Raw genomic sequence first — 25,992 nt, 5'->3', positions numbered from 1 at the left:
TTAGGTCTTTGATGAGTGACTATTCTTCTTCTTCTTTTTCTTCTCCGCCTTCTTTTTTAGCTCCTTTTTCTTCTTCTTCTTCTTCCTCTTCTCCCTCTGCTTCTTCTTCTTCTCCCTCTTCTTCTTCTTCTTCTTATTCTCCAGCTCCTTTGGGAAATGTCGTCCCACTGGATTAGAGAAATCTCTCTCTGAGGTGAGTTCAAGGAATCCCGAGATTAAATACAAATACTTCTGTCTTACGTGATGTTATCTGGTTGGATTCTCAGAGGCTTAAATGAAGGTAATAATACTTCTGTTCTCTAATGGCTTCGAACAATATTCACTTGACTTGTCCAAAGAAAGACTCATGTTCGTATATTATTTTCAGTCAGTCAGTCATTTCCTGTGGCACCCACGGGGATGCACAGGGCCTCGATGAACTCATGCCACACCACATTCAGTCCTGGGCCAACTCCTCAAGATCTCTCCAACATTCGTCTCCTGCTTACCGCCTCCTGGTCATCAACCAGGTCTCCTTTGGCCTACCTCTACCTCTTCTACCAGGGGCAACCCACCCCGATGTATCTCGTACTATTCCCTGTCATCTATACACGTGGCGTAGCCACTTCCAGCGTGAGAACCTAACATACTCATCGACCGGTTGCACCCCCGTTACTTCTCTAGTTCTGTTATTTGATATCCTGTCCCTCCAATTAATTCCTAATATTCTTCTGAGGGCCTTATTTTCAAATGCTGAGAATTTATTATTATTATTTTATTAATGTATTTTTCATTAGCCCGTATTTTTTTCGTTATTTTATCATTCCAAATTCAGTCCGTTGTTAGACAAGTGAAGAAAAACCTTTTAAAGGAAAATATAAAATAGAAAAGTTACTGTAACAAATCGCACTTGTGTAACAAACGTGAACATTTTTTTATTAAAGGAATTTGATGAATTGAAGAAAAAACTGTATGTTGGTGAATTTATCTTTTGAAAAAAAAAAGTAAACATTTTCTAAGTGATTATATTAATTACACAGAACCCCCATAACATATATATATATATATATATATATATATATATATATATATATTTGTATATATATATGTGTATATTTGTATATATGTATATATATATTATACAGTATACATATGTATATATGTACAGTATATATATATATATGTATATATATAAATATTTATCTATGTATTTATATATATGTACAGTATATATATACAAATATATATACACACACACACACACACACACATATATATATATATATATATAGAATTGCAATTTTTAATGCACTTATGTCACCAGTGAGGAATTTTCTGTTATACTTCAGCAAAAGCCTGACGGCCTGCGCATACTCTTCCAGTACATATATATACTTTTCCAGCAAATATATATACCTGGTTGTTTGACAAAGTGGTCTGGCACTTCCAAAGAACAGACACCTTCGATTATGAGTTAGAAAACGACTCGACTTCATCTCAGAATTCTTTGGAATCTGACCTACGTCAATACACTTTCTCTCGTGGCCTGCATATTTATTCCCCCTCCCCCCAAAAACAACTACGTAATTATCTACCATACACAACAACAAAAAACCATCTAGTCTTAGCTTCGGGAGAATTCCCCGAACAAAAGAAGCAAGTAGGAAGACCCTGGAAGATGACGAGGGAGGTGAGGGGCCGTTCCAAAGAAAAACCCTCTTTTTGTATCGTCACTTCCATATTCTATACCCAGCTTTTTCAGGTAAAAGGGAAGATGGTCATAATGATGTCAGGAGGGTATTGAGTCTCTTTACACGAGGGAGTGCTCCACCTACATACTGGGGGTAGAAGAACACAATGGGAGGGGGAATTGTGTAAGATTAAACCAGCTCTTCTTCTTCTTCTTCTTCTTCTTCCTGAAACCCTCCCACCTCCCATAGTGACAGGCGAGGTACTAAGGCTCTTGGGGGAGACCAGGGAAGATTTATATTTTAAACCGTGGTTCTACTTCTTCTTGGAATTCTATCATAAGAATGAAGGGTAGGTGTTCTTGGGTATTAGAGAGAGAGAGAGAGAGAGAGAGAGAGAGAGAGAGAGAGAGAGAGATCGTACACTAGTAATCGTAAAAAGTGTAGAAATAGGAAGGACTGTTTCACTCTGAGGTCTTTTCCTGCTACCAGTTCTCAAAGATGCTGAAAGTTTCTTTTGTGGAAAATTCAGGGATACATACACAGTGCGTGTTCTCTCTCTCTCTCTCTCTCTCTCTCTCTCCCCTAGAATCTTCATATGGAAAGAAATTCTACCATGGCTTATATATATATATATATATATATACAGTATGTATATATATATATATATATATACTGTATATATATACATATACATATATATATAAAATAATGTATATATATATATATATATATATATATATATATATATATATATATATATATATAATAGAATGTTTATGGAGTGAATATTCTTTTTCTTTCCACTGACTTCCCCTTCTAGTATTCTGCCATTCAAGGTTTGCAATGCTCCAGTGAATAACAGGTGTCTGGGTCAAACCACCATAAAACTTTCAGATTTTCTCTCTCTCTCTCTCATTCTCTCTCTCTCTCCCTCTCTCTTGGGACAAGTCGTATCTTAGCAACAGACCATCTTTTATACTGATATTAAAAATATATTGATATTATGTAGGTTATGTAGAATTGTCTTAATTAATCTGACGTTCCTAATAAGGTAATCCCTTATTTTCTCTATGTATATTCCCTCTCCTCATCTACCCTCTCTCTCTCTCTCTCTCTCTCTCTCTCTCTCTCTCTCTCTCTCTCTCTCTCTCTCTCTCTCTCTCTTCATCAAAGCACTTACTATTAATTTATACTTCTAAATTTACGTTCTTTCTCTATCCTCATCCACCTTCTCTCTCTCTCTCTCTCTCTCTCTCTCTCTCTCTCTCTCTCTCTCTCTCTCTCTCTCTCTCTCTCTCTCTCTTTGTCATAGCACTTGCTATCAATTTATATTTCTAAATTTACGTTCTTTCTCTATCCTCATCCACTCTCTCTCTCTCTCTCTCTCTCTCTCTCTCTCTCTCTCTCTCTCTCTCTCTCTCTCTTTCGCTCTCGCTCTCTTTATCATAGCACTTGCTATCATTTTATATTTCTAAATTTACGTTCTTTCTCTATCCTCATCCACCTTCTCTCTCTCTCTCTCTCTCTCAGCAAATAAATCACCTACCAACAAGAAAGGATAATATTTTAGACCTAGTATTTGTGAATGAGGTGAACTATGTTAAAGAAATAATAGTATATAACACGAGTATTTCGGACCATAATGTCATAGAATTAACAGTCCGTTCCAGAACATACGAAAACAAAGAAAAGCAAGAGACGAAAAAATGGGAAGGATATGGAAAATACAATTTCTATAGTAAGAATATAAATTGGTCAAAAATAAATGAAGAATTAAACAAAGAATGGGAAAACATATTTGTAAGTGATGATATACAGGTAAATACCGATATATTATATAAAATATTAGAGGAAATAGTGGAAAAATATATACCGAAGAAAAAAAAGTAAGCATCAGTCACGAATTCCAAGAGACAGAAGGATCTTGTTCCAGAAAATTAGAAAGTGGAAAAAAGCTCTTGCAAAAGAAAAGAATGCATGGAAAGTGATGGAACTAAAAAGTAAGATAGAAAATGCAGAACAAAAGATTATACAATCAAAAGAAAATGAAAAATGGAACCTAGAAGAAATGACACTACAAAATATCAAGCAAAACCTAAAATTTTTATTCATATGCAAAAAGATGAATAAAATAAGAGTAGAAATAGGCCCTCTAAGAATTGAAGGGCGATTAACGAATGAAAAAAAGGAAATATGTAACATATTAGCAGAAAGATATAAGAGTGAATTTACACCTAGAATTGACAATGAAGATAATGATACAGAAATAAGAGATGAAAATACTGAATACTTATCAGATATAGATATTACAGAAGCCGATATTGTGCAGGCTATTAATGAAATTAAAAATGGATCAGCAGCAGGACCAGATGGAGTACCTGCCATATTGTTAAAGAAAGTGGTTCATTCAATCGCAAAGCGTATACTTCAATATTATTAAGGCAAAGTATAGATACAGGCAAGATTTATGATGAGCATAAATTAGCATATATTACTCCTACTTTCAAAAGTGGTTCAAGACTAGAGGCAAGTAATTATAGGCCTGTGAGTCTGACATCTCATATTATGAAAGTATATGAAAGGGTAATGAAAAAAAATATAATGAAACATTTAATGAAAAATAGATTGTTCAATATAGGACAACATGGTTTGTACCGGAAAAAGTACACAAACCCAACTGTTAGTCCACCATGAAAGCATATATAAAAATATGATAAATGAAAAGATACAGATGTGGTTTACCTAGACTTTGCAAAAGCTTTTGACAAGGTAGATCATAATATATTAGCGAAAAAAATTAGAAAACATAACATTGTTGACAAAGTAGGAAGATGGATAAAAGAATTTTGCAAAATAGAAAACAGATAGTGATTGCAAACGATGAGAAATCGGATGAAGCTACGGTAATATCCGGTGTACCACAGGGTACGGTGTTAGCTGCATTGCTGTTTGTGATTATGATTGCAGACATAGACAGTAATGTTAAGGACTCAGTAGTAAGAAGTTTCGCAGATGACACAAGAATAAGTAGAGAAATTGCTTTGTGATGAAGATAGGAACTCGCTACAAAAGAGACCTAAACAAAATATATAAATGGGCAGAGATAAATAGGATGGTATTTAACTCTGATAAATTTGAATCAATGAACTATGGTGATAAAGTAGGAATGCTATATGCATATAAAGGACCTAATAATGAGACAATCACAAACAAGGAAGCAGTTAAAGACCTTGGTGTGATGTTGAATAGGAATATGTTATGCAATGATCAAATAGCAATTCTATTGGCAAAATGCAAAGCAAAAATGGGAATGTTGTTCCGGCACTTCAAAACTAGAAAAGCTGAACACATGATTATGCTTTATAAAACGTACGTACGTAGTCCACTTGAATATTGCAATATAATATGGTACCCACACTACCAAAGGATATTGCACAAATGAAGAGAGTGTACAAAGGTCATTTACAGCTAGAATAGAAGAAGTTAAGGACCTTGACTACTGGGAAAGACTACAATTCTTAAATTTATATAGTCTTGAAAGGAGAAGAGAACGCTACATGGTAATTCAAGCATGGAAACAGATAGAAGGAATTACCGAAAACATCATGGAACTAAAATTATCAAAAGAGCAAGCAGAGGTAGATTAATAGTGCCAAAAAACTATACCAGGAAAATTAAGGAAAGCACACAGGACATTAATCCACCACGCACCAGCATCGATAATGCAGCGTCTATTCAATGCGCTACCAGCTCATCTGAGGAACATAACAGGAGTGAGCGTAGATGTGTTTAAGAATAAGCTCGACAAATATCTAAGATGCATCCCAGACCATCCAAGACTGGAAGATGCAAAATATACCGGAAGATGCGTTAGCAACTCTCTGGTAGACATCAAAGGTGCCTCACACTGAGGGACCTGGGGCAACCCGAACGAATTGTAAGGTCTGTAAGGTAAGGTCTCTCTCTCTCTCTCTCTCTCTCTCTCTTTCGCTCTCGCTCTCGCTCTCTTTACCAAAGCACTTACTACCAATCTCACTGGGTCCTCAGGTATTTCGCAATTGGCAATGCAAAGGCTGACACATTTATCACAGGAGAGAGAGAGAGAGAGAGAGAGAGAGAGAGAGAGAGAGAGAGAGAGAGAGAGAGAGAGAGAGAGGAGTGACACGCCTTTGAACGCAGCAACCAGCGGGCTATTTCCATCATCATTAAGCCGAGAGGAACTCGACGCAGCTATTATCACACCCTTGGGCTCAGGGCTTCCCAGGACGACAAACGTTTGATTAACGTTTGCAAAACGTCCTTCAGGGGAGAGGTCCCTTCTGTAGGACTCTCTCGGAGGGCGAGAGATTCCTCTGGCTGGATAACTGGATGATTTTCTCTCTTTCTGAAATCGAGTTGTCCTTTCAGGGAGTTTGCGTGGCGATAATAAGTTAAAAATGAGCCGAAGTTTTTTCGGTGCAATCGAGCTTTCTGAAACACTCAGCCACGGCCCAGGACTCTCGACTGCGGAACGTGAAACTCTCAGCCACGGCCCGGTGGTGGCATGTGTTTAGCGGTGCCAGAAGCACGATTATGGCTAACTTTAACCTTAAATAAAATAAAATAAAATAACAAAATACCTGTTCGTATGTCCTAAAGAAATTAAAACCTACAAATGAAAACAGGAAATTGGTAACAAACATCCAAAATGACCACCTTCATTTTTTCCGTATCATATTCCTCTCTCTCTCTCTCTCTCTCTCTCTCTCTCTCTCTCTCTCTCTCTCTCTCTCTCTCCAAGATAACCATTTTAATTTTTCCACTATCATATTCCTCTCTCCCTCTCTCTATCTCTCTCACTCTCCAAAATGACCATTTTCATTATTTCAGTATCATACTCCTTTCTCTCTCTCTCTCTCTCTCTCTCTCTCTCTCTCTCTCTCTCTCTCTCTCTCTCTCTCTCTCTCCAAAATGACCATTTTTATTATTTCAGTATCATACTCCTTTCTCTCTCTCTCTCTCTCTCTCTCTCTCTCTCTCTCTCTCTCTCTCTCTCTCTCTCTCTCTCCAAAATGATTATTTTCGTTTTACAGTATCATATTCTTACCTCTCACTCTCTCTCTCTCTCTCTCTCTACAAAATGACCATTTTCATTTTTCCAGTATCATACTCCTCTCTCTCCCTCTCTCTCTCACTCTCTCTCTCTCTCTCTCTACGTTCCTCCGTCTGCTGGACCTATCGAAAAAGTTCCGAGTTACAAAAACCAATTCGGCTCCAAATTCCTGGCTGTAGATGGTTTCGGAACAAAATTGTGCATAGACTTTTTTTTTCATCTCTGTTTTATTACTGTTAGTGAGTACGTGAATCATTCTGGATCCATTTCCAATAAATGCAGTGACGTATATGGCTTATGACAGCCATTCAATAAGTCTAAGTCATTGATAGTAAAACTACACGGGGTGGGGGAGCTAAACATGATATTACCATCCGCGCAGACTATCAGCATACACAGTGAGAGAGAGAGAGAGAGAGAGAGAGAGAGAGAGAGAGAGAGAGAGAGAGAAGAAGAGAGAGAGAGAGTTTCCTCCTTTGAACAAAAGTTGAAAATCCTTTGAACTATATGAAAATATCTACCAGATTTTCAGATGATTACTTCATTTGAGAGAGAGAGAGAGAGAGAGAGAGAGAGAGAGAGAGAGAGAGAGTTTGAAAAATTCTCTCTTCATTAAAGTTTATGAAAATATCTATAGAATTTTTAGGTGATAATTTCATTTTCATGAATTTTATATATATATATATATATATATATATATATATATATATATATATATATATATATATATATATATTTATATATATATATATATATATATATATATATATATATATATATATATATATATATATATATATATATATATATGTATGTATCTCCTATTGATAACAAATGCCAGCCTATCTCACACCAAAGATTAATTAGCTGTATAACCATATAACCAAAATAAAGTCTTTTCTCCCCTTAACACACTTACGCCTTATTTCACTCTGCATACTTAATTTTTAGAAAAAAACAGCAATTATAGATCAGACAACATTACTATAATAATGTTTCCACCCTTCAAATACTGTCTCCCTCACTATCGACACTTTCCCGAATAAACAAACAGCCTTGAGAATATATGGTTCTTCCTCCCAGAGCCTCTGAGTCTACCCAATAATGGCCTCATAAATTTGAAGAAGACAGCTTACACAAAGGTGTCTTTCATCATTGGAGCAATGCTGAAAAATGGCAGTTCCTTTCAGAATAAATATATATATGTATATATATTTATTTATATATAATACACATATATATGTATGCATATACATATTTATATATATATACATATGTATACTATTAGCTGAAGCCACTGGGAAAGTTCAGATTGCAACGACAGAGTGCCAAGTACTTTCGTGTATTTTAAGACATCTTTGTGCCCCTTAGATGTGTTAAAATACACGAAAATACTTGGCACACTCTGTCGTTTCAATTTGAACTTTCCCATTGGTTTAGCTAATAAAGAAAATCACGCGCTTACTTTGTGATTTCTTAGTAATATGAATGTATATATATATATATATATATATATATATATATATATATATATATATATATATATATATATATATATATTTATATATATATTACACACGAATATTGAGACACACGAAGTGCAAATGAGATCTTATACTTGAAAGCTTGCAAGGAGTCTTACCTTGGCCACAAACTAGAATGCAGAACACCTTGCCCAGTGCAGTTGTGGAATCTTCTTCTGATCCCCAAAATATTCAAGCGAGATGCTCATTCATTCCTCCTCTCTGCTGATGCTGATGCTGACGTCCCCTGAATTTCAGGTGTGTCGGTTTTATTTGCTACTCCCTCGTGTTTATCCATTCATCACCTTTTCCTGTAACCTATTTCTCTTTCTCTGCAAGCTGATTTCCTTCAGGAGTCATCTTGGGTTCATGGAAGTCTGTTGACTCTACCAAATACCGACATTCACTCCTGAAATTAAAATGAATTTCACATAATTCCCATTAAGTGAAAAAGATTAAGCATTTAGTTGTTAACTGATATCTCGATAAAAAGGAGAGAGGGTAACTAGGAAAAGACTAAGTAATAATTATCGAAGAATACGACGGCGAAAAGATAAAATCACTGTTTACGAAATCTATCAAGAGATGTTTATGATACATGAGCCTCAGGCGTGCGTAATATTTCTTCCCCCACCCTTCTCTCTCTCTCTCTCTCTCTCTCTCTCTCTCTGAGTTGCAGTAGGCAATGGGTTTTGTACTCTCTCTCTCTCTCTCTCTCTCTCTCTCTCTCTCTCTCTCTCTCTCTCTCTCTCTGCGATGCTTGTTAGTATGACTGAAGAGCACTGCTCATTGAGGAGAAAACTATCCATTTCTCGCTCCACGTTTTCCCAGTAAAATATGATCCATTTTCCTGCCTTTGATTCTGGCGATAAAATTGAGAATTTTCAACATTTCTTCCTTTTTTCATTATTGAATATTTTTTCGTGCATATTTTGCACATCAATGTTGCTGAAATATTCATGCATGGAACTCCAGACATTTATTTTTTTTTTCAGTGGCGACTGGAAACGTCCATTTGAATTTGCCTGACGTGAATCGCAATTTTGTCAAATTTGTCAGTCACAAATGATCTTAAAACTGATTTGGTGATTTCGTGTTCAGTCATTTTTTTTTTTTTTGCAATAGTTTTGGGACATTTGTAAACAGATGCCAAAGAAAGGTGTAAATAGTTACTCTTCCTTTTGGCTTTGATAAAGCTTTTTTAAAATATACTCTCAGAATAAAACAGGCATCTTGCATAAGTTCAAACCCACTCAATGGCCAACGCATGACCCTACTGTTACTTTGAGCTTGGGAATGAGTTTTGGAGAAGCCCTTTTATCTACCTGCTTAAGACATCAGCAGACAACGCCTGGTTTCCCCAGATCCTAGGTTGGGTGGAGAACTGGGCTTTGGTGCTGATCAGTGGCCTGCCCCTATCCTCAGCTGCTCACAAATGACCTTTAACCTTTATACCTTTAAGGCTTGGCTGGACAAATATCCTGGATTTACTCTCTCTTCTGTACAGACATGACTGGGTTTTTATCCTACAACTGTGCACGTTTTTGTTGATGGAAAAATACCTGCTTCTTTACCAAGATCTAGCTTTGTCCCACTGGGTTCTGTTCTGTCTTCACCCCCCTCACTTTTAAAAGAATTATCTTAATATCTCACTGATTTGACTGACGGGAAAACCTTGAATATATTCCAAGTGAATTATTAACCCAAAAAGTAAGTTCTGCATCTCAGGTATGTCGAAATTGCGTCAGGTTTGAAAACCATTTTGCAGTCGTGATTTTATTTTTTTTTTTTTCAGCGTGCCAACCTTTCCTTACATTTCCGAGATACGCAGACGATTTTTTAAAAATGAAAATGGACGGCACGAAATGCTGGGTGCAAAATGGTATACTTTCATTTTTATTTTGGCTTTATCACTGCTGTAGAAAGAAAGTTCATATATATGAATGTGGTTTTCTAGACTAGAATTAGTTTCGTCTGACACAGTGCGATGGATTAGGAGAGAGAGAGAGAGAGAGAGAGAGAGAGAGAGAGAGAGAGAGAGAGAGAGAGAGAGAGAGAGAGAGAGGCTCACTGGTGTTCTGATTATTATCTATTTATATTTTGTTTAAAGTATAATTTACTACTGTACTCCATTTGAGTCTGATTCCTTGTGTATGGATGTTTCATTTTCTCTGTTTTTTATCCCTGAAGATGAGATTTGTATCCAGAAGCGTAGGTGATGGAAATAAATAAAGTTATAACTGAAAATGCCGAAGTTTTTAAATTTATATCTTCAAAGTTTCCGGTCTATTGCCTCTAAATTAGCCTGATTATTCCTCGGCAAGATAACTTCGACTCTTTCTCCCTCTTCCATTATAGCCAGACCTTCCTATTCAACTGCTTATTGCTTTTGGGCCAAAACAGTCCAAACTTTTCCCTGCTCAACCCTATCGAACTTCTGTTGGGGGGAAACTTTCTTTTCTTCGCCTGTCAGCAAAGTCTTCTTCTTCTTTCGTTCAGCGAAACTTCTGATAAATATTCAGAGAGAGAGAGAGAGAGAGAGAGAGAGAGAGAGAGAGAGAGAGAGAGAGAGAGAGAGAGAGAGAGAGGAGTTTATGGAAGCTGCAGATCACAAGGTAGAGGAAAATAATCTGGACGGATTGTTTTGCCTTTTACACTTCTATCTATCTATCTATCTATTTATCTATCTATCTACATCTATATAATTAATTTCACGCTATAATGTGGTTCGGATTCCACAATAAGCTGTAGGTACCGTTGCTAGGTAACCAATTGGTTCTTAGCCACGTAAAAATAAGTCTAATCCTTCGGGCCAGCCCTAGGAGAGCCGTTAATCAGCTCAGTGGTCTGGTTAAACTAAGATATACTTAACTTTTTTTCTGAAAATGGCTTCGATATCAAGTCGAAACCGGTTAGGATTTGCACCTAGTGTTCCTTTTTTTTCCTGTGGTCAAGTGTGACATAAATCACGTGTCAGCGTGATTATAGTCACACACACACACATATATATATATGTGTGTGTGTGTGTGTGTGTATGTCAATGCGGAACTGAAAGTACGCTGCACTTACTTGATTCAGTATCTGAATCAATCTTGATTCAGATACCCCTGTTATTTCCCGTGCCCAGTCCAAGTTCCCCGTTCCCCCGTTCTTCGTCGTTCCCTGTTCCCCGTTCCACGTCGTTCTTGTTCCCCGTTGAACATCATTCCCTGTTCCCTGTTCCACTTTGTACCCTGTTCCCCGTTCCACGTCGTTCCCTGTTCCCCGTTCCACGTCGTTCCCTGTTCCCCGTTCCACGTCGTTCCCTGTTCCCCGTTCCACGTCGTTCCCTGTTCCACTTCGTACCCTGTTCCCCGTTCCACGTCGTTTCTGTTCCCTGTTCCCCGTTCCACGTCGTTCCTTGTTCCCCGTTGAACATCGTTCCCTGTTCCACTTCGCACCCTGTTCCCCGTTCCACGTCGTTCCCTGTTTCCCCGTTGAACATCGTTCCCTGTTCCACGTCGTTCCCTGTTCCACGTCGTTCCCTGTTCCCCGTTCCACGTCGTTCTCTGTTCCCCGTTCCACGTCGTTCCCTGTTCCCGGCCGTTCCCTGTTCCCCGTTCCACGTCGTTCCTGTTCCCCGCCGTTCCCCATTCCCCGTTCCACGTCGTTCCCTGGTCCACGTTCCCGTCTCCCTCCTGCTGTAGGCTGTAGTTAAACCTCACATCAACCCTTCGAAAACAAAGAGATTATTCGAAGCTGTGAGCCCAGCGAGGATGGGACCAGGTATCGACAGCTACCTGACCTGCTCGGGTCACGGTGACCTTCCCAGGGACAGCTTTGGGGTGCCTGGTCAATGAGACCTGGTGCAGGTGTTTTTCGAGATAGTAATAAGTCCGGGGGCCGTTTTCCTGAAGTTTTTTCAGACTTCCCTTGAAGGAGAAACTGTCCTTACAGCAGTCATTCTCGTATTGGTTCGTGGCGGTATTGGTTTCTATTTCCTAAAATGAACAGTTATGACTTGGACCGTCGACGGATGGTCTCTTGTTTGTCAGTTTTTCATAAGTCGTATTTTAATAGAGATCTTTCGTATTCACGATTGATCCCTGATCCGCTTTGCCTGCCGAGAGCGACTAGATTTGCTGAACAGCAGCACCAATATGCAGTAAATGTGCCTCGCTGTCTAAATTCTCAGTTCCAGAGGTCCTTTATTCCTCGCTTCAATGGACTGTGGAACAGCTTCTCCCAGAGGGTGTCGTGCAACTGGAACTTCAGAAGTTCAAGCGAAGATGCAATGCATTGCTGCCTAATACTGTCTTCCTTGCATTTTGATAATTTACTTATATTTTTATCTGTTTATTTAATAATTTGTTTTTTTTTCTTTTCTGAAAACTGATAACTTCTTTCTGTATTTCCTATTACCTTCTGTTACTTCTGTCAAATGAACACAGTGTTTTTTGGAAGCTTGAATTTCAAGTCAATGGCCCATTTGGGCTTGTTACATATGAATGGGGTTCATCTTCTGAATAATAATAATAATAATAATAATAATAATAATAATAATAATAATAATAATAATAATAATAATAATAATAATAAAATGAACACCATATTCTTTGGAGACTTGAATTTCAAATCAATGGCCCCTGTGGGTTGTTCCATATGAATGGGGTTCATCTTCTGAATAATAATAATAATAATAATAATAATAATAACAATAATAATAATAATAATAATAATAATAATAATAATAATAATAATAATAATATGAACACCATATTCTTTGGAGACTTGAATTTCAAATCAATGGCCCCTGTGGGCTTGTTCCATACGAATAGGGTTCAAATTCTGAATAACAATAATAATAATAATAATAATAATAATAATAATAATAATAATAATAATAATATGAACACCGTATTCTTTGGAGACTTGAATTTTAAATCAATGACCCCTGTGGGCTTGTTCCATACGAACAGGGTTCAACTTCTGAATAATAATAATAATAATAATAATAATAATAATAATAATAATAATAATAATAATAATAATAATAATAATAATAATAATAATAATACCGAGTCTCCTTTAACACAGGGATTATTGAACGCTCCTTGCCTACAAACCAGACTTATCTGTTACCCAATCAAACCTAAAGCGAATTTGTACTTGGTATAACCTTCACAAACCCAAAGAAGTGATTTTAAACTCCTAAAGCAGGTCAGAAGGTATCGGCAGTTTGCAAAAAAAAAAAGAAAGGGGCGGGGGGCCAAAAGGATATTGTGATGGCTTCGGGGACGTCGCTGGATTATGCAAATGGGGAACATGACGCCTGGGGGGCGGGGGCGGGGGAGAGGGGACCACTTTTGTCGATAATGCTCTCTGAAGGAAATCAGGGAATGTAAGCGAGAACTACTTCTGGTATTTTTTGCGTCGTTCAATCGGCTGTTTTGCGCGAAAACAAACAAACAAGTTTCTCGTTCTGGACGGTGATCGGTACATGTTAGATAATTGTGTACTTTAAGAGGACGAATGTATATAATTTATATATAAATATATAAATATATATATATGTGTGTGAGTGTGTGTGTGTATACTTATACTTATATGTATATATATGTATATACATGCATATATATGTAAATAAATATGTAAAATATTTACATACATAGATGTTAGATAATTGACCATTTTAAGGGGAGCAATATATATATATATATATATATATATATATATATATATATATATATATATATATATATATGTATATATACACATACATAATTATATATATAAATATATACATATATATACGTATATATACATACATATATTAATTTCTAATGATAAAAAGTAATTCAGAAAGCTAAGCAAAGTTTGATAGTAGGGACAGAACGGCAACGAAACGCCATGAGACTTGGGCAAATTGAAATACGTTTGAATTTGAATTGAAAGGGAGGTTGCCTTCAAGAGCACTGCCCAAGGTCAGAGAGAGAGAGAGAGAGAGAGAGAGAGAGAGAGAGAGAGAGAGAGAGAGAGAGAGAGAACCTCACGAATGAATATTATATTCACAGAAACAACCACCTGAGTTAGAAACGTGTATACAGAGAGAGAGAGAGAGAGAGAGAGAGAGAGAGAGAGAGAGAGAGAGAGAGAGAGAGAGAGAGAGCCTTACGAATGAAGAATGAATATACTATTCACAGAAACAGAGAACCCCTGGATTAGAACGCTTGAATACTGAGAGAGAGAGAGAGAGAGAGAGAGAGAACCTCACGAATGGATATAATATTCACAGAAACTGAGCCCCAGGCTTAGAACACGTTTATACAGAGAGAGAGAGAGAGAGAGAGAGAGAGAGAGAGAGAGAGAGAGAGAGAGAGAGAGAGAGAACCTCACGAATGGATATAATATTCACAGAAACTGAGCCCCAGGCTTAGAACACGTTTATACAGAGAGAGAGAGAGAGAGAGAGAGAGAGAGAGAGAGAGAGAGAGAGAGAGAACCTCACGAATGGATATAATATTCACAGAAACTGAGCCCCCAGGCTTAGAACACGTTTATACAGAGAGAGAGAGAGAGAGAGAGAGAGAGAGAGAGAGAGAGAGAGAGAGAGAGAGAGAGAGAGAGAGAGCCTTACGAATGAAGGATGAATACAATATTCAATATTCACAAAAATGGAGAACCCCTGCATTAGATCACGTGTATACTGGGAGAGAGAGAGAGAGAGAGAGAGAGAGAGAGAGAGAGAGAGAGAGAGAGAGAGAGAGAGAGAGAGTAAAAGAAGCTGCAAATACACATCTGTTAATAACAAAAAAAAAACATCACAGAAGACAAAAAAAAAAAGCCCACACACACACACAAGAATAATTACAACCTCCAGCTCGACTCAAGCAAAAAAAAAAAAAAGTAATAAAAAAAAATAATAATCTCGCAAGCATCTTGATGATGGTGCAAGCTCCTGTTGACACCTCCTTCTGCAAGAAGCAGGGCTGTCTAACAGCCATTACCCGAATTGCGCCGAGTGGACAAGCATTAATCCGCGTCCCTAAGCAACAGGGACTAAAACGTTCGTCCTCCCGTTCTGTTTTAAAAAGTTTTTTTTCTTTTGTTCGTCTCCTAAATAGCTGACTGTACCCCTCTCTCTCTCCATCTCTCGCCTGGAGAGAGAGAGAGAGAGAGAGAGAGAGAGAGAGAGAGAGAGAGAGAGAGAGAGAGAGAATCATTCTCAGAAGCGACATTTGCAGTACTTTGAAAAACAACTTCATCTGATGGACAAACATATGCATAAAGAAGAGATAACACGAGAGAGAGAGAGAGAGAGAGAGAGAGAGAGAGAGAGAGAGAGAGAGAGAGAGAGAGAGAGAGAGAGCGAATGCTCATTCTAAGAAACGATATTTGCAATACTTTGAGAAAACTTCGTTTGATGGAGAAATATATTGTGTATAAAGAACAGATAACGCAAAGTAGAGAGAGAGAGAGAGAGAGAGAGAGAGAGAGAGAGAGAGATCATTCTAAGAAGCGACATTTACAATACTTTGAAAAACAACTTCATTTGATGGACAAACATATTATTCATAAAGAAGAGATATCACAAAGAGAGAGAGAGAGAGAGAGAGAGAGAGAGAGAGAGAGAGAGAGATCTGCACAGCGCTAAAGACATGCCAAAGCAATATTTGCAATGCCCACAAAAATCAACTTCATTTGATTAGACTGACAAGTATAATAAGCTTAAAGCAGAAGTAAAGAGAGAGAGAGAGAGAGAGAGAGAGAGAGAGAGAGAGAGAGAGAGAATCTGCACAGTACTAAAGACTTTCCACAAAAAAAAAAACTTGCAAACAAAATCTGTGTTAAAGGAATTTCCATCTGACGTTCATAATGAATGCGTCTCCCTCCCTCCCCTCCACCACGAGGTCTCTCTCGGCTGGGAAATTATTTGCTACGTAAAAAACTCGAAGCGCTAAAACGGTAATTAACGGAGCTATGAATGTGTCTGTCTGTCTGTCTGTCTAACTCTCTGTCTCTGCAGCCCTTGCCGTCAGCGATGCCAAAGCCCTTTGAAGTGAATACCCTCTTTGGAATTCGTATGAAACTGGAATTCCCTTTGTTGGGTGAAGGGTCGACATGAAGAACAAAAAAAAAAAAAAAAAAAAGTACAAATCTCTGGCATTCGTTCCTGAATGCAGGTTAGGATTAATCACTGTTTCTTGAATTCAGAGTCCGGATTCATAAACAGGATTTTGTATAATAGGGCTGGAAGTAGAACCGTTTTTAGTGTTCTGTAAAAGAAAACTATTGTGCCGGCTTTGTCTGTCCTTCCGCACTTTATTCTGTCCGAGCCTTTTCTGTTCTCACGTTTTCTGTTCGCCCTCAGATCTTAAAAACTACTGGGGCTAGAGGGCTGCAAATTGGTATGTTGATCATCCACCGTACAATCATCAAACATACCAAATTGCAGCCCTCTAGCCTTAGTAATTTTTATTTTATTTAAGGTTAAAATTAGCCATAATCGTGCTTCTGGCAACGGTATAGTACAGGCCACCACCATGCCATGGTTTAAGATTCATGGGTCGCGGGCCATACAGCATTATACCCAGACCATTCAAAAAGAGATCTATTTTCGGTAGCCTTGATTAAACGCTGTAGCAGCTGTCCGGGAAACTCGATTGCGCAGTTTTATTTTCTGATATATTTCTGAAAAAATATAAATTCATGGCATTTGTCTGTGACTGTTGCGTAAAACTAATAATTGCCTTTTGAAGGCAACGTCCAGCTCCCAAAATAGTTTTTTTTTTTTTTTTTTTAAATACTGAAGAGAAATTTTCTAAATAAAGTAAGATATGAGTCAGAAGTTACACCAAGTATATGGCCCTGAGCTGAAGGAAAGCATATTATTATTATTATTAAATATATGAGACACTAGGCGCCCAGAAGTCCTTTATTCCTCACGCCGTTGGACTGTGGAACAGTCTCCCTGAGTATATTGTGCAACTGGGACCTCAAAACTTCAAGCGAAGATGCAAGGCATTACTACCCTAAGACAACTCTCCTTTATATTTTAATAATTGACTTGTATTCTTGTCTACTCATTTTTTTTATATCTTATTCATTAATTTTTCTTTTCTAATAACTGATTTCTTCCTGCTGTATTTCCCATTACCTTCTGTTACTTCTTTCAAATGAATTTCACATTCTTTGGGAGCTTGAATTTCAAGTCAGTAGCCCCTGTGGTGGGCTTGTTCCATAAGAATTGGGGTTCATCTTCTGAGTAATAATAATAATAATAATAATAATAATAATAATAATAATAATAATAATAATAATAATAATAATAATAATAGTTAAACACCATATTTTTTGGAAGCTTGAATTTCAAGTCAGTGGCCCATGTGGTGGGCTTATTCCATATGAATGAGGTTCATCTTCTGAATAATAATAATAATAATAATAATAATAATAATAATAATAATAATAATAATAATAATAATAATAATAATAATAACAGTCTGAACACCATATTCTTTAGGAGATTGATTTTCAAGTCAATGGCCCCTGTGGTGGGCTTGTTCCATAAGAATTGGGGTTCATCTTCTGAATAATAATAATAATAATAATAATAATAATAATAATAATAATAATAATAATAATAATAATAATAATAGTTAAACACCATATTTTTTGGAAGCTTGAATTTCAAGACAGTGGCCCATGTGGGCTTGTTCCATATGAATGAGGATAATAATAATAATAATAATAATAATAATAATAATAATAATAATAATAAACTAGAGATACACTCCTCAAAGTTTCCCGCTGAAACGCGAGACACATCCTTTGAATTTGGCTCTTGCTCTCTCTCTCTCTCTCTCTCTCTCTCTCTCTCTCTCTCTCTCTCTTCGCAACGTCCCAGTTGGCTTCTAACAACTTCCAGCAAATGAGAGTCATTATATTGAGTGAGCCGCTGGTCTAATTGGCCTCACAATTAAATTTGAATGGCTCGAGTGAGGAGCCGTTTCGGCTCTCGTTTACATGGGCAATTTTGGTGCGCTTTGCGTCTGGCTCTTTTGATGTACATATTTATAGGGACAATTCTTTTACGCGCTTTATTTAGCAAAGACAGCCAGAGACTCTTTTTGTTGCATTACTTAGCAAAGTCAGCTGAGCTCTTTATGCTTCACTTAGAAAAGTCAGCTACACTCTTTTTGCATTCCTTAGCAAAGTCAGCTAAGCTCATTAAGTTCTACTTAGCAAAGCCAGCTAACCTCTGGATGCTTTGCTTAGCAAAGTCAGCTAACTTTTTATGCTTTATCTAAATGAATGACTCAAAAAAATTACAATTTTGATTCTTGTTTTTAGATAACTTTTGGGCTGAAATCTGCCATATATCAGAATGTAATTCTACTACAAATCTAGGTTTGCCCTAAGAAGACAAAGGAAGGTCGAAACAGCTGTTAACTTAGGACTGAGTATATATATATATATATATATATATATATATATATATATATATATATATATATTTATATATATATATATATATATATATATATATATAAATATATATATATATATATTAAGCTCTGAAAAGTATTGATATATATATATATATATATATATATATATATATATATATATAGATAGATAGATAGATAGATATATATATATATATATATATATATAACCCAAGCACTAGCGAAAATACATCAAGAAATCACGTAATTCTGAAATATCATATGAAAAAAAAAAGTTTAATTTTAAATGGGATTTTTCACTGACATATTTATGAATGGGATTTTTCACTACTATGTATGTAAATGGAATATAGTTTTTTATAATATACATAAATAACGGCTAATTACGGAATACATAAACAATTTTGGAAAAAAGTTTTGTGAAGAGATCCTCTCGAGCTAACGAATAAAAAAAAAAAAAGTCTGTGGGAGAAAGGGAACAGACAAATTGACAGGCTAACAGAGAGAGAGAGAGAGAGAGAGAGAGAGAGAGAGAGAGAGAGAGAGAGAGAGAGAGAGAGAGAGATTCATGCCAATCACTTGCCCACTTATTACGAGCTGGAGATTGACGGGAATGAAGACAAATGAACGCAGGAATATCTTCTTTGAAAATTTGCCAAGAACTGACCGACGTGGCAGGATTCAACAAATGTTTGCTTGATCTCTCTCTCTCTCTCTCTCTCTCTCTCTTCTTGACATACTGCTCTCTCTCTCTCTCTCTCTCTCCCTGACATACTGCTAACACATTTTATCCCCGGATGAACATTAGTCTCTCTCCCTCCCTCCCCCCTCTCTCTCTCTCTCTCTCTCTCCCTGGCTTATGGTTACATATTTTATCCTATGGATGAACATGAAAGTTTCCTCTCTCTCTCTCTCTCTCTGTGTGACGTATTGTTACATATCTTACCCTATAGATGAATGTGAAAGTATCTCTCTCTCTCTCTCTCTCTCTCTCTCGCTTATTGCTACACATTTTACCATACGGATAAACATGAGAGTGTCTCTATCTCTCTCTCTCCCTGACATACTGCTAACACATCTTATCCCCGGATGAACATAAGAGTCTCTCTCTCTCTCTCTCTCTCTCTCTCTCTCTCTCTCTCTCTCTCTCTCTCTCTCTCTCTCTCTCCACACACATTTTATCCGCGGGATGAACATGACTGTACCGTGCATATATATAACCGTCGGCTTCTTTCTCACCTTCAGGAATTGTCTCCCCGGAAATTGGAAGCCCCGTATCTGTCTCCATACATAACCGCAACGGGAGGTCCTTCCGAAATTCATTTGGCAGATCCCCACCTCCTCCTGGGGCAGGGATTGGTAGTGGCCTTGAAGGACTCGGAGATCCTTTGGGCTGTAGCAAAAAAAAAAAATTATATAAAAAAGTAAGGGGACTTTCTTGAGCATATATTCTTCTGGTGGCATTGACAGAAAATTGGCTCTCTCTTTGTCTCTGTCTCTCTCTCTCTGTCTATCTGTCTCTCTTTCTCTCTCATACATCTGTCTGTCTATCTATCTTTCTGTCTTTCTATCTATCATCTATCTATCTATCAACATATATATATACATATATGTATATATATATATACTGTATATACTTGTTTGTATATATATTTTTGTATATAACATATATATGTATACACACACACACACACACACACACACACACACACACATAAATATATATATATATATATATATATATATATATATATATATATATATATATATATATATATATATATATATATATATATATATATATATATGTGTGTGTGTCTGTTTGTGTGTGTGAAACAAGACACTTCCCTGTCCCAATCTTACTGAGCGAGTGCCCCAAAGCACAATTACCAAATCTGCCTACAACCAAATCTGTTTCTATAACGCCTGATAATGGCCCGGTCACAAACAGCGGACTGTATTTAATTAGACAAAGAGAGTAAAGTACCCTTTCGGATTAATTCATCGAGCATTAAATACTGTTTCCCTTTGATCGGAGAGTTAATTAAGTGGATTTTTTTTTATCAGAGGCTAAAGGGGAATCCTTTGCAGGAATTAATTGCTTGCTTAGCAGAGTTTCCTAAAGGGATATCATTAGTTAAGAATGTCGTTACAAATTTGGCAAAAAAATACATTGTACAGAGGACCTGATAAGAAGATACGTGTAGAATATCAACTCTTCTTTAAATGTATTTATATAAATGTGTAATTATACACGCGTATTTATTTAAATACTACACGATCGTCTACAAGCGTTTTAAAATGTGTACGTTACTTAAATACGAACACTGAAAATTGTTGTTGTTGTTGATGTTGTTTTTGTTCTTCTTCTTCTTCTTCTTCTTCTTCTTCTTCTTCTTCTTCTTCTTCTTCTTCTTCTTCTTCTTCTTCTTCTGTGGCGCTAGACGGTGAAAGGCTGAGCATCGGAATAAAACTATATCCACCACAGGTATCATATTTCTAGCAGTGTCTCGACCTACGTCAATTCCCGCGGCTGTCACCGTCGCGTCTCTTGTATGTATGTATGTATGTATGTATGTATGTATGTATGTATATAAACATATATATACATATATATATACACAATATATATTTATATAGATATATATATATACACACACATATATTCATATATATATATACAGTACATACAAAAGTCGTTTGTTTTCACAATATTCCTAATTCTTCCAACTTTTAACATATGTCAATTTCCTCCTAATCCCGGCTACAGGATATATAGACCAGATGATGTGATTTGATTTCATTAATAAAATCTAGGACATCAAGCCAAGCACTGAGGCACTTTCAACCAAATCACTGCTTAAGACTAAAAAAAAAAGGAAGTTGGAGTGGTTGGACAGCAAGATAAATTACCCAGAAAATCAAGATGAAGTACAGGGATCTATAAAGGTGGAACTGGGAGAGAGAAAAAAAAACTCCCCATTTGTACCCAATTTCGCTTCCGAAAACCAAACCTGATTAATCAACTGTCATATCAAAGATAAATAATCTTCATTCTCACTAAATTAATCTGGAAAGGATACCTGACTCTCTCCTCTCTCTCTCTCTCTCTCTCTCTCTCTCTCTCTCTCTCTCTCTCTCTCTCTCTCTTTGCTATAATTAAATAGGATCGTCTGTCTCTGACAGCGCTATTAAGGATTTTTGGAAAATGATCTTCGTGATAGACTTGCTAATTATACCTCGTGAAGACTCACTTTCCTATTTGTGATGTTCTGTGAAAATGTTCTCTCATTAATCGTACCCAAGATTGATATCTATCTATATATATATATATATATATATATATATATATATATATATATATATGTATATATATATATATATGTATATATATATATATAATATATATATTCCTTCTGAGAAAAATTAGGATTCCTTCTAGAAAATTAGGGGTCCTGGGAATGATTCCTTTTTCCCTGGGAAGTTAGGGAATCCTACGTCCTGGGAATGCTTTTCTTATTCCTTCTGAGGAAATTAGGAATCTAAGGTCCTGGGAATGCTTCTCTTAATCCTTCTGAGGAAAATAGGGAATCCTAAGGCCCTGTTTTTCCTGTCAGTATATAAATTTATATATACTGTATATATATATATATATATATATATATATATATATATATATATATATATATATATATATATATATATATATATATATATATATATATATATATATATATAAACATATAAAAACAGGACCTTAGGATTCCCTAATTTCCCTACAGGGAATAAGAGAGCATTCCCAGGGCCCTAGGATGCAATAATTTCCTCAGAAGGAATAAGAGAAGCATTCCTAGGACCCTAGGATGCCCTAATTTCCCCAGAAGGAATAAGAGTAGCATTCCTAGGACCTTAGGATTCCCTGATTTTCTCAAAAGCATAAAGGGAAGCATTCCCAGGACCCTAGGATGCCCTAATTTCCTCACAAGGAAAATGATAAGCATTCCCAGGACCTCAGGATTCCCTGAATCCCTCAGAAGGAAAAAGAGAAGCATTCCCAGGACCTTAGGATTCCCTGATTTCCTCAAAAGCAAAAAGAGAAGCATTCCCAGGACCCTAGGATTCCATAATTCCCTCAGAAAAAAAATGGGGAGTATTCCCAGGACCTTAGGATTCCCTGAATTAATCAAAAGCAAAAAGAGAAGCATTCTCAGGACCCTAGGTTGGCCCTAATTCCCTCATAAGAAAAAAGAGAAGCGTTCCCAGGACCCTAGGATTCCATAATATCCTCAGGGCGAATGGCAAAAGAAGAAGAAGAAGAAGAAGAAGAAGAAGAAGAAGTGGCCAGGCAGAGGTTCAAAAGTTATGAGCTCTGCTGGAAAGAAGAAGAAGAAGGAGAAGAGGTCCTTCTTCTCCCTATTCACGAAGATTGATTATTGCAGTCAAGGAGTCTTCTTCTCGTCATTGTGACGAAGATGCTGCAAAGATGCTGGATTCAGCGAGTCTTACTTTAATACCACTTCATGTTCCAGAATCTCTGAAGCCTCTTGAGTTCTCTGGAAGGGCCGAGAGAAGCAAGGAACAGCAGAACCAGCTTTTCAGCATCAGAGGGTAATTACCTAAATGCCTGAGAGACAGCTGTTGTGTAAGAGAGGTTGAAAGGCCTCGTCATCAACGTCAGGGCCTTTCAGTATTGTGTCAGCGAGGATGGGAGCAAGACGCTCTTTTATGAAGGTTATGCAGTTCTTGGTGTATGTTTGTGTTGAAGCGAGTATATACGTTTGTTTGTATGATTCTACGTATGTATTTTGTCCTTAATTATTCTCGAGAGTCTTACGTATTTATATAAACAGTGACAACATGAAACTTACAGGTAACTGACGGTCTGGGTTGCTGGCGAATGAAAATATTCAATAAAATAATATCTCACTTGAGGTCATGTTGAGTAATAAAAGTAAAAAAACGATGTAAAATAAAGAAAAATTAATGTTCCAGCAATTTTTCCACGTCACCAAACTTTGATGAATGAAATAAAAACAATATAGACTATTCAATATATAATATTCTTAATATTCTTGATACGAAATATCAGTTTCAGTCTTTCTTAAAAAAAATTAATTGGAGAACTATGACCAGACAAAGCTTTTGTGAAACAGGCAGGATCCTTTTTGAAGACTATTGAGGCGCAGCGTTTATCCAAACAGCGTTCCAGAATTTCTGGGGCAACTGAGATTTGTTTAAAATACTTCTTCGCTGATGGTTACGCAATGGAATGACCTGTAGTCTAAAAGGATTATAAACTATCAAACAATACACACACACACACACACACACACACACACACACACACATATATATATATATATATATATATATATATATATATATATATATATATATATATATATATATATATATATCCTGTTTATGACTGTAGGTCTTTTACCTTTGTAAACGCCAGCCAGCAATAAGAGAGAGAGAGAGAGAGAGAGAGAGAGAGAGAGAGAGAGAGAGAGAGAATGGTTCTATGCATGCCTAAGACCAGACACTATTATACTGATCCATTTCTTATAGGCTATATTCATCAAACGAAGATCCAATCTCGATTCTAGAATTAATAAATAGAATAATAAATGTCAATAAGTGCTCTTGGCTTGTATAGTCTAGCCATCTAACTTGGTGATTCCTTATGTCTCTAGTCTCACCTAGATCCTCTTTGCAAGAAATGATAGAAACTTAGTTCTGATTTATGAAAATCCGGCTGTCAAGCCAAGCATTGGGGCGCCTTCAGCCATTCAGTGCTTTAGATAGTGAAAAAGAGGGAGTTCGAGTGGTTGGACAGCGAGATTGAAGGAAGAAAGGGAGAATGGAGGTAGAGGTAATTAAAGGCTGAAAACCAAGGTGGGTGCAGCTAGGTGCCTTAGGGATGCTGGAATTCGACCTTCCAATGATCAGCACACCTTTCAGTATATCAAACATAATAAATGTATGTCAGCTGTGAAGGAAATTGACTTTTCTGTGAATGTACAGGAATTCTCACTCTCCCTCCCCCTCTCCCATTCCCTCTTCCGGAAGCCCCCTCCCTCCACTCCCTCTAAATAAAGAAAAACATAACCGATCCGAGAAAAGGATACTCACAGGATAGCCACTGGGTAACGAGGGATCCTTTGAGCCAGCCTCAGAGATAACAGGCACTAATGGAATGCAAACAGTGGTAAAAATGAACTTGAAATATAAAAAAGTAAGGTGCTCTCTCTCTCTCTCTCTCTCGGTAAAAAATGCAATGTGGTCTCTCTCTCTCTCTCTCTCTCTCTCTCTCTCTCTCTCTCTCTCCCTCTCTCGGAAATAATGCAATGTTGTCTTCCCCTCTCTCTCTCTCGGAAAAAATGAAAGGTGCTCTCTCTCTCTCTCTCGCTCGCTCTCTCTCTCTCGGAAAAAATGCAATGTGGTCTCTCTCTCTCTCTCTCTCTCTCTCTCTCTCTCTCTCTCTCTCTCGGAAAAAATGCAATATTGGTCTCTCTCTCTCTCTCTCTTTCTCGGAAAAAATGTAATGTGGTCTCTGTCTGAAAATAATGTAATCATAACAAAAAGCAGAGAACAGCAAAACAATAAATACAGATCTCTCTCTCTCTCTCTAAGGTCAACTCTCTCTCTCTCTCTCTCTCTCTCTCTCTCTCTCTTCCTAACAAATTAACACACTACTTGCTTTAAAAACCTGGTAACGAAATTTATTGAGTACAATATTTCCTATCGGCTTCAACTTAAGATCTACATAATTACTGACAAAATAAATTAATCATAACAAAAGCAGAGAACAGCAAAACAATAAATACAGATAAAGGTACGAGTGTGCCTGTATATAAGGTCAACTGCCTCTAGAGAATGAGTGCCTGTATGAAAGGTCAACTGCCTCCAGAGAATGAGTGCCTGTATGAAAGGTCAACTGCCTCCAGAGAATGAGTGCCTGTATGAAAGGTCAATTGCCTCTAGAGAATTTGTGCCTGTATGAAAGGTCAACTGCCTCCAGAGAATGAGTGCCTGTATGAAAGGTCAACTGCCTCCAGAGAATGAGTGCCTGTATGAAAGGTCAACTGCCTCCAGAGAATGAGTGCCTGTATGAAAGGTCAACTGCCTCCAGAGAATGAGTGCCTGTATGAAAGGTCAATTGCCTCTAGAGATTAAGACATTAATAAAAAAAGTTGAGATAAACTGTAAGTGCCTAAACAGAAGAGCTTAACTGAGGCTGGTGGCCCTTGTGGCTT

The 25,992-nt window shown here is 37.0% G+C and overlaps 1 protein-coding gene across 1 annotated transcript; it reads right to left on the bottom strand.

The window, feature by feature from the left end:
- Positions 1–21,196, bottom strand: LOC136834611 (chromatin assembly factor 1 subunit A-like). The gene is made up of 3 exons (XM_067097190.1): positions 21,056–21,196; positions 19,973–20,126; positions 1–188 (listed from the first exon to the last, which is right to left on the bottom strand). Exons 1-3 carry the CDS (start codon positions 21,194–21,196, stop codon positions 1–3), a joined length of 483 nt encoding a protein of 160 aa, XP_066953291.1.
- Positions 21,197–25,992: the final 4,796 nt, after the last annotated feature.

The sequence above is a fragment of the Macrobrachium rosenbergii genome, chromosome 54 (genome assembly GCF_040412425.1).
Source record: "Macrobrachium rosenbergii isolate ZJJX-2024 chromosome 54, ASM4041242v1, whole genome shotgun sequence".
Classification (NCBI taxonomy): domain Eukaryota; kingdom Metazoa; phylum Arthropoda; class Malacostraca; order Decapoda; family Palaemonidae; genus Macrobrachium; species Macrobrachium rosenbergii.
This window is presented reverse-complemented; position numbering and strand designations above follow the sequence as displayed.

Coding starts and splice junctions, on each gene's coding strand:
- LOC136834611 (XM_067097190.1), bottom strand. CDS start 21,196: ATGCTCAGCCTTTCACCGTCTAGCGCCACAGAAGAAGAAGAAGAAGAA. Junction 20,127..21,055: donor AACAACAATTTTCAGTGTTC/GTATTTAAGTAA, acceptor TTTTTGCTACAG/CCCAAAGGATCTCCGAGTCC. Junction 189..19,972: donor CGGGGAGACAATTCCTGAAG/GTGAGAAAGAAG, acceptor AACTCACCTCAG/AGAGAGATTTCTCTAATCCA.